Consider the following 17,585-nt stretch of genomic DNA (forward strand, 5'->3'; position numbering starts at 1 on the left):
GTTGACTCAATAAACCAGGTAGTGGAGTAAATAAGGCTCCCGCACTCCCTCGCATAGGTGTGCACGACTGCAGGCTCTGCCCCCGTGTCTGCTGTCTGTATCCCTATCTGTTGTTCACACTTGCAGGCCAACGCACACACACACACACAAACACACACATACAGGCAACCCTGCAGGACCGCAGTGGCTGCTGCCTGTCAGTACTCCTCTGTAGCTAATCGATGGATTGAAGACGCTGATGAGACTGAGAGGGAAAGAGAGAGAGAGAGAGAGAGAGATTCACCTCAACCATTGCCTCCTTGCCTCAAGTCATTACCGCAACTACTTGAATCGTTTAGCGCTGCAGCACAGGGATGGAAGGGAGTGGTGGCAGCAGTGACCATGTGCACGAGTGAAGGTTGCACGCCACACACTACACGGATGTTAAAATGTACTACAAGTGCACAATCACGTCTCAGCGTGCACCATCAAGCCAGCCAATTCACCTTGGGGAAACATACACAGCACCTTTATGTTAGCAGGAGACACACAGCGAAGAGTAAAAGCAAGTTGGGGGGGGGAGGGTGGGAAGGGGGGATGGCGAGCTGACTATTCTATACAAGCAGCTTCTGTTTGCATGTCAATCACCTCCAATGTGTTAGGAACCCGAGAGGACTCAGGATTCTGCAGGGTTGCGCGACAAGACATTGCGTGTTGATTGCCTGTCTGCTGGATGGTAATGCATTCATAATCGCGTCGTGTTTGTTTGATTGTTGTTCTGCTCTAGTCTGGAATGCTGAATATCAGAGATAATTATCCGAGATAGCAGGCTGCAATCCGGCCGGCTGAAACGCTCTCATCTCCTCTGTCAGAGCCCTGTCGGATGTCAGGGTTTGAGGAGCTCTATGGAAACGGATGCGTGGACGTGAGCCCATCGCTGGGTCCAGACTGGAGCCTGTGATAGCGTCATATCACAAGTCAACATTCTGCAAACACTGAGCACCACAGAGAAGACTCTGGCATCGCCTTAAAGAGCTGTTTCTACAGCACACACACTCACACACGTTGGCTGGTGGACTGGTGTTACGTCGATGCCTCCACCGGTGTCTGACAGAACATATGCTTGCTCTCAGGGAAAAAAAAGACATCTCTTCATGGATAGCTGTGCATGAAATAGTGTCCCTGGGTAAATCCTTGTTATAAATTACATCTTGCGTTGTTTGCTGGATTTTTTTGACCTTCTCCTGGGATGACATATTCTCTGCTCTGTCTAACTGCAAATCTGCTGGTGTCATACCTGCCCTTGTATGAGAGCCACATGTGGCCCAAAGTGTGTAGGTTTTTCATTATGCTATGGTGTGCTTAACAGTGCAGTTAAAATGTGTCACAGTCAGGTGGAAAATGATATCTCCTATGTGTTGCCTTTCGGGGAATTGAAATAAACGGCCTTGTTTTGAGCTTGACCAACATGCATCGCCTTACAAAGCCACCCTGAATCTTGTGATTTTAGTCCGGAAAACATCTACTGAGAATCGATTTCAGGCAGCTACGAGTCGGACAAATCAGCAAATCATTGTTTATATGACAACAACCAGCAGCACTGTTTGTTTGAGTTTGAACTGAGCGCCAACTCACTGCATCTCAGCTCCTGAGCACATGAACATGCATCTTAAACCCTGGCATTGCAGATAGAATAAAATAAAGCAAGATTTATCAACTGTCCATCCTGTTTGTTAACTCAAATCCATTCATTCCATCCAACCCGTTTTAACTCTCAACTCATCAAATACAGACGCTTGGTCAGTGCCCCTCTCTGTCTAAGACAGACCGAGGTACCGCTAATCTGTCTTTTAAAGCCATCCGTCAGTATTAGCCGGTCAGAGCAACTGATGTAGTATAAAAAGTGAGAAAGTCCGCGTAGGGCAGGTGGGGTTTAGGTTGGATGAGTCAAACAAACTCAGGGCTTTCACTCAGGAGACCGCTGTTGGTGTCCCGTGTGAAACCAAGTCAACGTTGACTTATTTTGCAGTTACGTAACAAACATACTTATTTTAATCCAATCCATGATCTTTTCCTAAATCTAACCAAGTAGTTACGTAAGTAAACCTAAAAACTAAGTAAACCCACATTGGAAGTTTATTTTTAAAAGACACTACGCATGTAACGAACACAAACTGACACGCCGTCCCTGACATGTGTAAAACTGACGCTAGAGGGGAACCTAGAGCGTCATAGTTTGATGCGTAGGGCCACTGACCAAGCGTCGGTATTTGAGGAGTTGGGAGTGAGAATGTCTTGGTTCATAGTCTCAATGAATGTCAATCATCTGTTGGTTTGTTGAGAGGGTGATCCAATCAACTGCAAATTCATTTTGGTCCTCCCACTGGAGATGACACCCCATAAACAAGCTAATCGAAATTAAGGATTCATGATTATTATAAGTGAAGCAAAATCTGTTTTTCAAGAGCCTGATGGGATGTTGATTTCCACCCACAGATAACCACGTCTCCCTTAATCTGTTAAAAAATTAATGAATTGCAAAGATTTTCACACAACAGTGACAATTTGTGTCACCTTTAATCATGTGTGCATGTAACAGCGTGTACACACCACATTGCACATATGTTACACCGGCGTGCGTGGGTATGCTGCCTTGATACAGTATGCAGGATGTGTCATAGGTTGTACGTGTCATCCTGTCTTCACTCTCTCTCTCTCTCTCTCTCTCTCTCTCTGAGTCGCATTACCTCTCCCCTGCAACCTGCTTTCTAATCAATAACTCATCTCTCGATGTCGATTCCCCTCTACCCCCACAGGAAAACAAACGTCCTTCCACAGGACAAACAAAGAGAGGGGAGGATGAGGGGGGAGAGGGAGGGAGGGGCGGTAAAGAGGTAGGAAGATAATTGAGAAAATACTGTAAACCCAATGAAATACCTAAATAGCCTGTTGCGGTGAAGAGGAGGGGAGAGGTGGAGAGGAGGTGGGAGGCGAGAGCGAGGAGGAGAGGTGTAAAGAGACAGCGAGGTGGTGAGGTGGAGGGAGAAGGATTGAAAGGGTAGCTATGGGATGGATGATTAGCCCCTGTCTCCAAGGTTACACTTTACAACTGTATCACTGCAGAACGGGAGAGTGGTGAGACGAAGAGCGGGTGGGGGCTGTGGAAGGGTGACATGGACCGTTCATCACACGAGACTGAATTAAAGAAGACAGAGGCACCTTTTTCTGGCTCCGACCTTCACATCCAGGACTAATGCCAGCCTTGACCTCCAGACGAAGCTCACCTCCCACAGTAACCACGACGCCAACGCGGCTTGAGCACCAGAGCAGAAAACCAGAGACAAATGGCAGCGAAGAGGAGAGTGACATGTGACAGGCCCCAGAAGGGAAGAAGGAGGGGGAGAAATCACTTAGATTTCAGCCAACTGAAAGAATTGGCCTTTTCATGAGAAGGGGAGGCAGAAAACGGAAACTTGTTTGCCGCTCATCATTAGGACTCCCCTCCCCCTTCTCCTCCTCAAATCCCAATCCCTGCCCTTCCACTAGCTTTTATTTTTCCCTGACAGCCCCCCACCACCACCTTCAATCACAACTATTTTAACCTAACTAGAGCTGAGAGAGAAATAGAGCCTTGTGATTGAGTTGCATGCTTTATCCTCACTGTTTTGTCACATATAAATTGCCCTGGATTTCATGCAGTCTGTTCCCATCTTAAATACATACTTGCTGCTCTACCCTTGAGTCATGTAGATACTAGTGTCGCTGAGTTGAAAATTAGAATTGTTAGCTGGTTTTGCATAATCTATTCAGCGCGACCGTAAACTGCACCCTGGATAGCAGGTATGCTATGCGAAAGGGAGGTGGTGTCGCATCGGAGTTTTGAAGTTCCAACACATGACTCCTGTAGAAAGAGCGCTTGTATTTCCCACCATGCAGCTATGCAGAGAACATGTCACACTTTTTAAAACGTTGCAATACAAATGACATGATGCTCATGCAATTTAAACCTGTATGCTTTAACATGGATTGCGCGCAGAAATCATGCAAAACAGGACAGTGCTTGTTTGCATTTTCCTTTTTTTTTTTGCTGCTTCTCATGCGCACACCCACACAAAGGCTGGAGGAGTAATACATAATGTGTAACTGGATTACAATAATCTGATTACAGAATTTACTGAATTTTTGGAGAGAAAAAAAAAGAAAAGCTAAATTGCTAGATTACTAGCTTTGGGGAAAAAAAAAAAGAATAAATGCTTCCTGGTTTACATGTAAAAGCTCTGAGAAGGGAAACTGGAGCATTTATGTAGTAGACTCAAACAATTGCATGTATGATTTAAAATAGTTGCAGGTAATACAATTCAGTACAGTTTATAAATGTAGGATAGCGTCTATATAGTATAGACTGTAAGGATGAAACCTCACATCTTTGATTTATTTCTTTTTAGTTTTAGAGAGTTGTGACTTCTACTGAAAATGTAATGTAAAAGCAGAGCAGTTTTTTAAGTCTTTTGGGGCAAATATAAATCTCGAGCCAAGTGTCAAACGCTAAAGAAATCAAGTCTTCACATTGCAAGTCTCTTATGTCTTAAAGGGATAGTTCGGGAGTTTTGAAGTGGGGTTGTATGAGGTACTCAACTATAGTCAGTGTATTTCCTACAGTAGATGACAGTCGGTACACCCCCAGTTTGGAGAAGCAGACAGGAGTACCAGCACGGGAGCAAAGCAATGTATTGCTGTGGATGGGGGCAGCAGAAAAACGGATTTTAGACAACTAAAAAAATCAATATCAGCTTAAGTATATGCTATATTTAGAATATTTTCACATCTTTACCTTACTGTCACACAGCTGTTTCTGATGGGGAACTGAAGCTGCTATATCCATCTCTGCTCTCACCAAAGCCACAAGACTCCTTTGGCAAAAACAGTGGTGGCTTTGGCGAGAGCAGAGATGGATATACAGTAACAGCTTCAGTTACCCGTCGTAGCTGTCTGACGGCAAGATGAAGTGGTAAAAATACTCTAAATATAGCGTACACTACTACACCTAAACTGATATTGATTTTTTTAGGTGTCTAAAATATGTTTTCTGCTGCCCCCGTCCACAGCAGTACATTGCTTTGCTCCCATGCTGGTACTCCTGTCTGCTTCTCCAAACTCGGGGCGTGTCGACCGTCATCTACTGTAGGTAACACACTGACTATGGTTGAGTACCTTATACAACCCCACTTCAAAACAACCAAACTATCCCTTTATTGCAACCCATTTGGGTTTGGATCCTTTGAGTCGTGTTACACACATGAGAACTTGTCCTTTCACTGTGTAGGCCTAACAATTTAATATTCAAAACACGATTCATTAATTCAAGTCCATTGTGGTTTTCAAGTCCAGTGAATTCTTCAGTCTTCAACTCTTAAGTAAGTCAAGTCTCACAGCATTCAGGGCCAAATCAAGACTCATGTCTGCAGCTCTGCTGAGAGTCATTGATTATGTTTCATTCCAAATTACATTATTGAACAGTTTAAACCTGGCCATTTTTTATATTGTACATTGTCCCAATAAGGACACTGAGCTCTGCTTGAGGGCGCACAAACACTCACACACGCACACACACACACGCACTCACGCACACACACACACACACACACACACACACACACACACACATTAAATCTTTCTATCATCCGTTGTGCTCAGCTGTCAGCAGGTTTGCAGCAAAGTTTAGTGATAGGTTTAGAGAGGCACTTCACTGAAATAACATCTAACACGTTCAGAGATCAATGCCTTTGTTGCCGATCGACAGGCAGTTAACCGCCAGAGCTGTGATATTAAAATAGTTGAATAAAACAATTTATTCCTCAAACGTTACAGAAGAATCACTGTTAAGACCGAGTGGATCAATGTTAACCCACCCTAACAACCCCCAACCTGCACCCACACACACACACACATAATAAATACACACACACACACACGGTAAGCCAATAATTGTAACCCTGAGTCAGTAGCATTCAGAAGCTGACCTCTTGGCAAACCCCCAGCCAGCACGAGCTAAGTGTTCACCGCAGGCTAAACAACATCCCACGAACAGCACACACACACAGACATGCACCCACATGAACACAAAGACACACACGCATACGGGCAGACGTGGGGCGCAGGCGTAGGTCAGCCGCTCGGGTCACGATACACACCCTGCAGCCAGCCGGTCCACAGCCTCAGTGTCAAATCAGCTTTAACACACTGACACAATGCCTTCCAAACACTCACACACACTCTGAACATGCTGCTGCGGCACACTGAGAAGAAACTGATGCTGACTGAAGGAAGAGGAGGCTCTCTGGGAGAATAACAGCGACGTGGAAGAACACACACATTAAGATTACACATACATTCATTCACACACACACAGGCACAATGACCTGCAGGTTTGTTGCTGTTGTGCTCAAGTTATTTAGCACACATGGTATAAAGTTAACAGACCTACAGTCAAAAAATAAGCACCCCAATCGCACTTTGAATTTTGTGAAAAAACGTTATTTTTATTTCATAAATTTCTCAGTATGGCACATGAACAGAGATTGAATGTTCTGAAAAAGATTTGGCACAGAACCTTGAAGCAGAACAAATCCACCCTCCTCCACGCATACACACACACACACACACACACACACATACACACACCCGTGACATGTTCCTCCAGTGTTAATACGTACATCTGTGGTTATAACAGGTTAAAACACAGTCTTAAGAAACAATCACAAGAACAACCATAGTCAATATTGCAGAAGAAAAGCCGAAGCGAAACAAAGAAGCAGATGGAGGCCATGTTTAATTGAACAGAGGGAAGGAAATATCAGAAGCCTTGGTTTGTTGCTGGGTTTGTTTTCCATTTTCCTGAGAGGGGATTGGAGTGGTGCAGGGGGCTAACGGGAGCGTGGGAGAGTGTGTGCGTGTGTTTGTGTGGATCAAGGGGTTAATACAGAATCACAAGTTGACATCTAGCTGCAGGGGGTTGAAAAATGGCAGAAGAAGAAGGTGGGAGGGGTGAAACAGGAAGCATGAGGTAGATAGAGAAGAGCGGAGGAGGGGAACAGGAGGGTTAAGGGGATGAGAAGCACAAGAGGAGGAAAGGGGGATAATGCGAGACGTACTCCCGTGAGCGAGCGAGCATACGAGCATGTGTGTGTGTGTGTGTGAGTCAAAAAGAGAGGGAGAGGCCGTGACTGAGGCTTTAGCTACATTTCTGAAGGAGAGGGTGAGAAAAAGGCAGAGAAGCAGGAGAAGTCAGCTGTGCTCCTCCTCTGCCTCCCATGGGTCGGGGACAGAGAGGAGTCATTTCCCCTCCAGCGCTGGGTGACATATAAGTACCACGGCGGCCCTTCCTCCTTCATGTCTTTATCTCTGCCGCACACAGATACACAAACACGGACACCGTGCGCATTCGAGTGCACACAAGTACGCACGCAACCCACTCGGACGTATGCATAAATATGCATCTTTATACCACTCATGCAGACATTACACAAACACACACTGAGCACGCAGAGCTGGGGCCTCTGTGTGTATGTGTGTGACATATTGCATTCATGCACACACATGCAAACACACTCTAAAACCTACATAGATATGGAGTGACAGAATGTGTCATCTTTCATTCCTCCTGTCATCCTCGTCTCTTTTCAATCTATCTCTCCTTTCTCTTTCTCTATTTCTGTCTGTCCTGTCCTCCCTTGTCACTCTATTTCCTTTGGGCTCAGAGGGTGGGGAGGCCCGAGGCGACTGAAGCTGTTGCGTGGTAAGCGGGCGTCTACTGCCGGCCGAGCCTGGTAAACGTGGCACAGCCATGACGGGATGCACAGAAACACGGAGGCTGTTGTCACGCCTGCTGAACGTCGCTCATAGCCGTTCATGAGCATCAGGGGTAAAAATATAACTTGTGAGGTCGGTGTCACATAGACTGGGAGCAGAAATGAGAGCAGACATGAAATGAGGGTACTAAGGGCCAGACGGGATAAATAAATCAGCACCGATGAGAAAAAGCAGCATGCCTCACTAGCTGACATGTGGGGGTGGAGACAAAAAAGGGTAAAGAAAAATCAATATCTCCCAGTAAAAGTTTATTTCATATTGATGACTGTTTACAACTGTTTCCTGCTTTTTTAAAACTTCCTTTACTGGGAGGATGTTGAAGGTCTGATTCAAAGCTCAGCAAGGGAGGCCTATCTAGGTCAGGGCTGATTTCACCTCTCTGAGCCCAGACAACTTCTGACCCTCGCTGCTGACGTCCGGTCAGGGTTTGACCTCACGTCCTCCCTGCCACCTCAGTAAACAGCTCTATTATCAAACCACCAGCTTATATCCATATGGCTGTCGCTATTTCCTCGCTGCCCTCCATACGATGCTCCAACCAGACCTGAATTTACACTTCAAAGCACTGAGATGTACTCTATGGCCCCCGCCCAGCTTCAAACAAACATCAGACACAGCAGAGTGTGATTATGATGCCGAGCCAAGGTGCCCATAAACAGTTAATCTGGGAGCCGGGCTTCTGTGGATTGGGTGGAATGAGCGTTTGGAAACTTTACAGTGAGCTTGTCCTCTGAGAGGAGCGCAGCTGCTGGGTCAGCACATCCTTTAATAGTTACGAATGGTTCAGGACATTCCAACACAAGTCCCCGGGTCCGCACACATCACACAACTGAAGGGGAGTTTTCCACAGCGCTTCAGGGCATGAAGTTGCTCCAGAAGAATGTTTTCCAACTCCCAACACGAGCCGCGACAACCCAGATTGTTCTCAAAACACGAATCTGTGTTTGAAAGCGCAATATGGTCGCTGTCGGGTGAAAACCTTGCATCGCCCCCAAATGCCAGCTTTTCAGGACCTAAGAACAACAGCCTTCTTTTGAACCTGCCGCGCCATTTTGTTCAGTTTACCCCACAGAGTTCTGAGAGGGATTCAACGGCACCACGGGCTGTAGAGTTTTCTCAGTGCAAACATAAAAATGTAATCAGTTACAAGGTTTTCACATGACGACACTGATATCCTCCTTTATAAAGCATTCATGAGAAGCTCTGTGTTAAGCTGCGCTCCGGCTTTACTATTCCCATTAATCGGTACTTTACAATTACATGGGCTGTGAGCGTGTCCCATTTTACTATTTCAATGACTGTGTGGATTTTTCTCAGTTTTCTTCTGAGCAGCAGCTCACAGGCCGCTGACCCACAGCTGAGTGACACAGAGGAGATAGTCATCTGGGATGAGACACCACTCATCACTCTCACGTCACGGCCCACACACACTGACAAGCCCCCTCCGACACCACGTATAGCTCAAAGCTCGCAAGACGACCAAAACGGACATCTTGTGACCAACGACACGGTTACCAAGGCAACAAGGAAATAAGCCATGTGCTAATGTCCTGGCCATTCTCAAATTAAGGACACCTTCACAGGATATAAAGCACACACGCGTAAAACTGAAGCACAATGGCAGTGCGGTTGAGAGGTTTGTGTTAACCTCCACTGCACTCAGCTGCAAATTGTTTAAGAAAGCCCCACCTCAATCAATAAATCACTCAGTCAGTCAGTGTCGGAGTGTGTGTGGTTCTTACATGTGCACGTGCTTGTGTGTGTAGTAAGCTTTGATAAGTGGCTTCAGGGCAGGGTTTTCACAGTGATGACACAGAAAAATGTCTGTGCACATCTCAAGTCCCAGCAGAAGCAACATTACAGTGACAAAAACACAAAAAAAGCTCTTCTTCCTCCCATAACAGAATGACCCGGGCATCTGAAAACTGGTGCCATCAAATCGGCCTTTAGACCAGCGTGATGGTGATGAAACCAGCCCCTGACAGCAGAGGCACAGTGAATAGTAAGACAGGGCTGCTGCTGGGTGGTGGTGGGGGCTCGGTGACACAGTGGCACACAAAACACTGCTGCACTTAACAGAATCACAGCAGCCATCATGTGAGGAGACAAGCTGCAACGTTTGGCTCCGCTCTCACGGACCGTCTTGATGGCCGTGTGAAAAATAATAGCAATAACGACGCATATAAATTACAGCGGTTTGATGCTCTTGGCCCCTGCAATGGGGAGAAAATTAGCACTGGTGCCTAAGCACATGCATCATTGACACCATGCGTATCAATAATGCATTGAGTTCTGCTGTCGCTTCACTGCTATTTTTAAAAGGGGGGGTGACAGAAAAGAAATTAAGCCGCGTGGAGCTCACAAAGGGCCCGTAGCGCCGAGGTCAACATGTGTGCGACACCGCCCCCAGGGATCGGCGCAAGTGTGGCCACGATGAGCAGCAGACTGAACCTGGATGGCCCTCGTATCTGTGCTAACACAAACCTCACGCGCCATAAGAGAGCAGCAGCAGAAAATCATTTCATGTGCATCGTTATGATTATGACTAAAAGTCACATCACTGTCAAGGTGATTAACCATAAATACAGCCACTGAAAATGCACATTAAAAATCACTTAAGCTTCACCAACAGGTGTTACTGTCGTATATAGCTGAGCCAGGGCAAAACAATAAAAACAAATGGCACAATTCGAAATGGGAACGCTAACCTTGATTAGCTGAGGATGTACAAACAGAAGCTGCCACTAGACTTGACCCTTGACCCTCTATTTGTTGTGGCAGATTGACAAAGAGCTAAGAGGCTGGGGATGTTCTCTTGAAAGGAGAGGTTGGCCTGATTGAACAGACCTTTCATCAGTTGGGTTGTTTATCCCAATATGCAGAGAGAGAGAGAGATGGAGAGAGAGAGAGAGAGAGAGAGAGAGGGAGAGAGAGAGAGAGAGAGAGAGAGAGGAGGGGGGAGCTGCTTAAGTGAAGAAAAAAAATCCTGTTTTTACTTTAAGTGTCAGTGAGAGGATCATAAAAGTAGCCTGAAGCAGAGGGAGACAGACAGAGCTGGTTTAAACTGGGGATTTAAAATGGAGGTCTGACCGCCCCTCCTCCCTCTTCCCCTCCTTACACAACCTAGCTAGCGTAAGCCCACCTGAACACGCACACACATGTGCACGCACACACACACACACACACACACACACTGAGCAGTATTGCATCAACAATGGTGTAACATCTTTTGCCATAAACAGCGTAGCGCTTCAAATGTCCTGATTTCTTTGCCTTATACAACAGTACAACAGGCATTTCATAATCCAGAGCTGCACACACACACAAACACACACACACACATATTCTGGTGTTTTTCACCTATTCCCTGAATGGGTGAATGAACGGGTCCCTTCCTGCACAGTAAACACAGCATTTCCATTAGAGTGTTGGGAGTGTGTTCAGTGCTCTGTGACTCAGACACTGCAGCACTGTGACTGTGTGTCTCCGGCTCAACCGCTGCTCCCTCTACCACCGAGCCTCAATAACATGGCCTCTGGTTTGTGCCACTTCACAGGAGCTATAGGGGCTACACAATGCTTTTCCAAAGTGATGAGCTACTACAGGCGATAGGCAGGGCACACAGTATCTGAGGAATTAGGGGGAAATAGCTTTTTGTAACAGTCCTTGCTTTCAGCCACTGATATACACAAAACCAACACACACACACACACACACACACACACACCGCTGTCATACCCACTAGCATGCCCACATGATAATTTCTCCGTTATTTGCACACACAGAGGCAGATGAATATGTAAATAACTTGTGAGGGGAATATGGATCCCTTGTGCTGGGAAAGGAATATGTTAATGACTGATGCAGGGTATGAGTGTTAATCACAAGTGTAGGGTGCATAAAGTGTTTAGCAATGGTGTGGAGCCTATGCAAATTAAATGCATAGGGGATGGTGGCATGTTAATTGCACGATTCACTGACAGAAAGTCAGTGGTGTAAGAAATACAGTTGCTGGTGTAAACAAATCAAATACATTAACGAGGAAACAAGGAAAAGATCTTTGCGATGGATGTTCGTGTACACACGGATGAAATTCTATACTGTCTGCTCCTGTCTGTTTAGCATTCGAAACCAAAATCAAGACGCTGTGATAAGGGCTGTCGCAGCAGCAACAGTTGCCAGGGAAACCTGATGGCAGGATGCTGAGGGTTGGGCGGGGGGTGGGGGGGTAGTTTTATGTGAGGACATGGGCACAATGCTCAGGGTGATTTGCTACCATTGAAGGAACACTGGCCGGCTCGTCGAGATATGGCACCTAAAAGGAACGTGACTGACAAGGGGCAACGGGGTGCCTTACGAGGCGCTGATGGTGACGCCGTTTGGCGCATTTGTCTGAGTGTGTAGTCATGGCAACGAGGTGTTGACATAGCGCAATCGCACTCTGAACACTGTGATGGCGATGACATTCAGGAAAGCACAGAGCGAGTGTGAGTGAGCTTGTAAACCAGAGCAGGGCCTTTCCTGTCCCCCTGTGCAGAAAAAAAGGACCCAGTGCTGACCATTTCACATTCGCTATGTCTCATCTCAAGCAGAGCCAAAGGGATACAAACAGTGATACTACAATTAAAGTTGATTAGAACAAAAAAGGAAAAATAAAATAAAATAGCCACCAAATTTCACACACTTCAACTGCCATTTTATGTGCCAGGTTTTTTTAATTTTCAAAGTGACCTCTGCTAACAGAACATCTCTCATAATTATAACCAGTGTAATTAGCTAATTATAATAACAATAACAATATTACAATAAAGATATCACTTGATTTAAAAAAACAGAAAATAATCAAACTAGATAAAAACCCAAAATGAAAAACACTTATCATAATAATTTTGTTTTTTTAAAAGAGATCTATAAGGTTCTATATTTTTTCATTTAATTGTCCTTTTTCTTTAGAAAAAAATCCACCCACCACTGTATACTGTACTGTATGTCACCTTCTCCTTCACTGAACGAGCTTCGCTTACCTTTAAAAATGCTTGGCAATGCCTGGCGTCCATTTAGCTCCCTGCTGCCATGAAATCCACTCATACACGATAACACTGAGATACAGTTGTGAAATAATCCCCTGCAAAGGAGCAGTCTTCATCAAAGGTTCATGTCCTGTCTTTAATGCGTGATAACATGAGGGGTCCTGACTGCTTGAGACATCGGAGCAGACAAGTCAGTGAGGGCTGGACAGAGGAAGCCATTTTGAGGGCCAGGTTATTTCCTGCTGATGCATGTGGAGTTCACTTAGTGGCGCGCTGAGTCCGTCCCACTGCCGTTCATTAGCCGAAGTCCAACAGGATCAGTCACAAAACAACTTCAGTGTCATATACAAATGAAAAAAAAGTACTTCTCATCTATTTGTAGGCACAAGGAGTAATAATAATAGTCATATGAATGATAATAATGATAACATAATAACAATAATGTGTCATATCATCATTGTGATATATGTTAAAACCAGATGTTGAGCAAATGTAAATTCATTTTTTTTTTAGAGAGCATGCTCTACAGTAAAATAGTGTAACATAGTGTTGATCATTTAATGTGTTCTTCATTAAATGGCCATTATGACAAATAAAGCTAAAGCTTGTTATCATTATTACCAGTATGATCATTATTATTAATGCTATAGCTACACTGTATACCAAGTGATGAGGAGCTGTAGTCGTATTTCATATTTTCGCAGTGGAGTGTAAAGACTTCCCTTCTCCAATGACCCTGTTTATGTGAATGCGACAGGAGAGGGAAAACACTTTGTGTGGCTACAAAAAAGTCGAGACCAAAATAAATTCACTCAAACACTTTGCCAGGTTTTTGTTTTAGCTCCCTCTCAACGGATGCCACTCTCCTAGACGTGTCCTTATGCAGCACAGTCAGAGCGGCCATCTTGCTCCAAGTTCGGACAAGTTGTCAGGGAGAGCCACTACAACGGCTGTGTGTACTTCTTTTTTTTCTTTTTTATATATTCTTCAGACGTTGTTGTTTTCAGTCAGAAGCTTGATAAAGATTCTTTATAATTTATTTCTTTGAATGAAAATATATTTACGGTATATATAATATGTACTTTCGGTCCTTTTTATATCTCTCATTGTCCTTTATATGCCATGGGATTTTTCTTCTCCCATGATAACGCACTCTGTTTCTCTCCTCCTTCAACGAAGCCTGTAGCCAGTAAGGTGTAAAAGGGGAAAAAGTGAGAAAGTGAGAGTGAAACCGCTCTTGAAAAACAATAGCTGTTGTTCTGTCTCCCTGCAAAGTACTACTCTGATACATGTGTCCTGGACAGAATCGCTGTACTGCTCTAATTTTGCTTTCTCTGTTTTGTTTTAGTGCTTCCTGGAAACCTGGGACCGTACCGCTCACCCAAACCATTGTTTGTTAGTCAGAGTCTCTGCCAAACACTAATCTGACAACATGTTCAATGGCCAATATTATGTCTCCCTCCAAATATATACACTGAATGTGTCTGGAAATATACGAAGCAATCTGTAGAAAAACCTAGAGAGGCTCATTGCACATGTGTATTATTCATAGCTTTCCACTGTGATTGTGGATGCAAATGAAAAGAGTTGGCTTGATCTTGGACTTTGGCAAAGACTATAGCAGGCTGCACAGGAAACTGAATGATTCTGATGTTTGTGGTTTACATCGTATATCTTTGTGTCAGGTTTAGTTGAAAAGTATGTGCGGATGCTAGTGGTGGGACCAGTGCTGATCAGATATCGTACTCTGTCCCCTTCAGTCTTCCTATCTGCTTCTCTCTGTCAACAGATTGACAACACAAAGCAGTGACTACGTGAAATATAATCTTCTCTGGAATCTGTCCATGAGGACAGTAAGCTACAATCAGTCTCATATACTCGGTCTCACAGGCTATTTCTGTCTCACTGTCTCTACCAGCATCTCTTTTGTCTTACCGCTTACTTCCACTCTCACTTTTACTCAAATTTGAGTCTCTTGCACATTTTCCTTGGAGCCGCTCTTAAAAAGCAGGGGCTCATTCTGGCTTTTCCCCATAAGGCCTTTCAGAGAACTGTGGAGACCCAACTGGGGCAGGGGCACAGGGGAGGGCAGGGTGCCACCTGTGTTTGTTCCTCCACTGGTTGGAACCTGGGAACAGGATATTGACGTGTTCTGAGACAGGGAGCAAGGCGAGGGGTTGTTGTTGTTGTTGAGGCCCATACCAGAGCCCGTGCCCATACCCAGGCCCATCATGTTGTTGTTGAAGTGATGGGTTTTGTAGTAGTGGTTGAGGTGCTCCGATCGGGCCAGGTTCGGCAGGTTGACTATTTCTGGGTGGTGCAGCCTGAGGCTCTGGCCCCCTCCTATTCCACTGCTTCCGCTCTGCGTCACCGTGGAACCTCCTGAGATGCCGCTGCCCCGACCACTGGCCCCGGCCCCCAGCTCATCCTCCACATTGATGATCTCGATGGCACGAGCAGGGCCGTGGTGTTTATGCAGCTGGTGCTGCTTCCTCAGCTTGTAGAACACCACCAACATCACAGCTGCCATGAAGGTAATGGCTACGAAGCAGCCTATGATGATCTTGGTGGTCTTCATCACATCATCCAGGCCTGAGAAGCCTGGCTCAGTGATGGGCACAGTGAACGTGGGTCGGGTGGCCCGAGGAGACGGGGAGGACCAGCCTGCTGACAGAGAGGAGGGTGTGGTAGGAACACCCTCTGGCCCCATGTGGCCCGAGGGCGTGGGGCCGTGGTGAACACCGAAGAATGTCTCATTGATGGCATTGAATGCAGAATCTCCATCAACTAGGGTCTCCACTGTTTCCACTGTGACTGTTGTAAAGTAGGTGTAGTTGACACTGGCATCAGCAGCAGTGACATTGAGGACAGCTGTCGCCGTGGTATTGCCAGCAGCATTGGTGACCATGCAGGTATACTGGCCCGTGTCACGGAGGGTGACATTCGTGAAGTTGAGTGTGCCATCATGCAGGACGGATATCCGCACCCGGTAAGAGCCATGGGTCATTAGTGTGCCGTTAGGGGTGATCCAGTTGACAGATGTTGTGGAGGTGCTTGTGCGACACTTGAGCTCAGCTGCCATACCCTCAGTGACATTGAGGTCTGTGGGTGGCTCCACAATGACCGGCGCATAGCAGGTGAAGTGGCTCTGGTCAAGCTCTCCAATGTACTTGCCCTTTAAGAATGGGGGAGCATGGCAGCGGGCACAGCAGGTGGTGTTGCTGGGCACCGTCTCTTTCAACCACCAACTAAGCCAAAGCACATCACAGTTGCAGATCCAGGGGTTGTGGTTAAGGTGTACTCTCTCCAGCTGGTGAAGGGGCGTGAAAAGGTCATGGGGCAAGGAGTGCAGGGAGTTATGGGACAAGTTGAGCTCTTCCAGGCTTTTCAGGTCATCGAAGGCGTTACGCTCAATAACGGACACCTGTGAGTGCATTAGCCACAGCTTGCGGAGGGAAACTAGGCCCTGGAAGGAACCGGGTCGGATGATCTCCAGTCGGTTTCCTGACAGCTCCAACTCCTCCAAACGCACAAGGGCTGTCAGTTTGGGAATGTCCTTCAGCCCACACATGCCCAGGTTCAGGTAGCGTAGATTGATGAGGCCCACAAAGGCTGCGTCAGAGATGAAATCCAACTTCTTGAGCTCACCGAGGTCCAGGCGACGTAGCGAGGGCACACGGTGGAAGGCATAGCCCGGCAGAGTCTCAATGGGGTTGTTGCGCAGCCACAGCTCCCGCAGCTTGCTGAGGTACTCAAAGGCATGTGATGGCACCAGTGTGAGGCGGTTGTCGAAGAGCTCCAGTGTGTTGAGGTTGGGGAGGCCATTGAATGCTCCGACTTCAATTTGACGGATCTGATTCTTGGAGAGCTGGAGGATCTCAAGGTGCCTCAAGTGCTTGAAAGTGTCTGACTTGATAACCTGCAGGGACAGATAATGATGAAATTACTGTACAACATGCAGAATGATTCATGTAGATTACAAATATATTTGTATAAGTGTTTGCAACTGAGATTTGTGTGGTTACATTTGACAATGGAAGGTTTTGGAATAAAATGAAAAAGTGGATGATTAATGTGTTTTACAAGAGCCATTTGAGACAAACTCAGGGGGACTTAACCTGCACTATGTGGAATCAACTATGTACATTCTGAAGTTGGCTCTTTTCTGTTTTAATGACTTTAATTTGTCTGTCACTTCTTATTAATTAAGGATCACATGCAGTATAAGCTGTTGATTCTTGACTTGTCTTAGCCTTATCATGCCATATAACCTTTAGCAGACAATAAGTTCTAATACTAACATATTATTTATTCATTTTAGAGATGAGTAAAGCCTTACAAAACCATGTAAAGAAAAACAAATATTGCCAATTAATGATTCACAGGCACAAATATGTCTAAACGCATGTTTAAATAAACAAACCATACAAATATAAATAATGAATTTCTCTGCTCATAACGGTAACAGATGATCTTTCCACCCCAGTGACTACTGCTGCTGTCTGCAGGGGAAGGTGGGCTTCTCAGACAGACTCCCACTGACTGCTGACAGCGACACCAGACAGTTAAACAGCCTCTGTTTTGGCTCCAAGGGCCACCCTGACCTCCATATTGGAGCTTCCATGTTATAGATAAAACAATACGCATCACTCCATTTCACAACCTGCTGTATAACCGTGGTACCATGGCGAGGCACAATTTGTGGGG

At 45.7% G+C, this 17,585-nt stretch overlaps 1 protein-coding gene across 3 annotated transcripts in view; it reads right to left on the minus strand.

Annotated features, from left to right (window-relative positions):
- Positions 1-6,491: 6,491 nt before the first annotated feature.
- lrrc4ba (leucine rich repeat containing 4Ba) overlaps positions 6,492-17,585 on the minus strand; it is a 41,614-nt gene continuing 30,520 nt past the window's right edge. For all 3 annotated transcript variants that reach the window (XM_037792731.1, XM_037792729.1, XM_037792730.1), the window contains one exon: positions 6,492-16,797. In XM_037792731.1, the coding sequence (XP_037648659.1) occupies positions 14,839-16,797 (1,959 nt within the window). In that variant the 3' untranslated portion in view covers positions 6,492-14,838. The remainder of the gene's footprint in view (positions 16,798-17,585) is intronic.

This window comes from Sebastes umbrosus, chromosome 14 (assembly GCF_015220745.1).
Source record: "Sebastes umbrosus isolate fSebUmb1 chromosome 14, fSebUmb1.pri, whole genome shotgun sequence".
NCBI classification, from domain to species: domain Eukaryota; kingdom Metazoa; phylum Chordata; class Actinopteri; order Perciformes; family Sebastidae; genus Sebastes; species Sebastes umbrosus.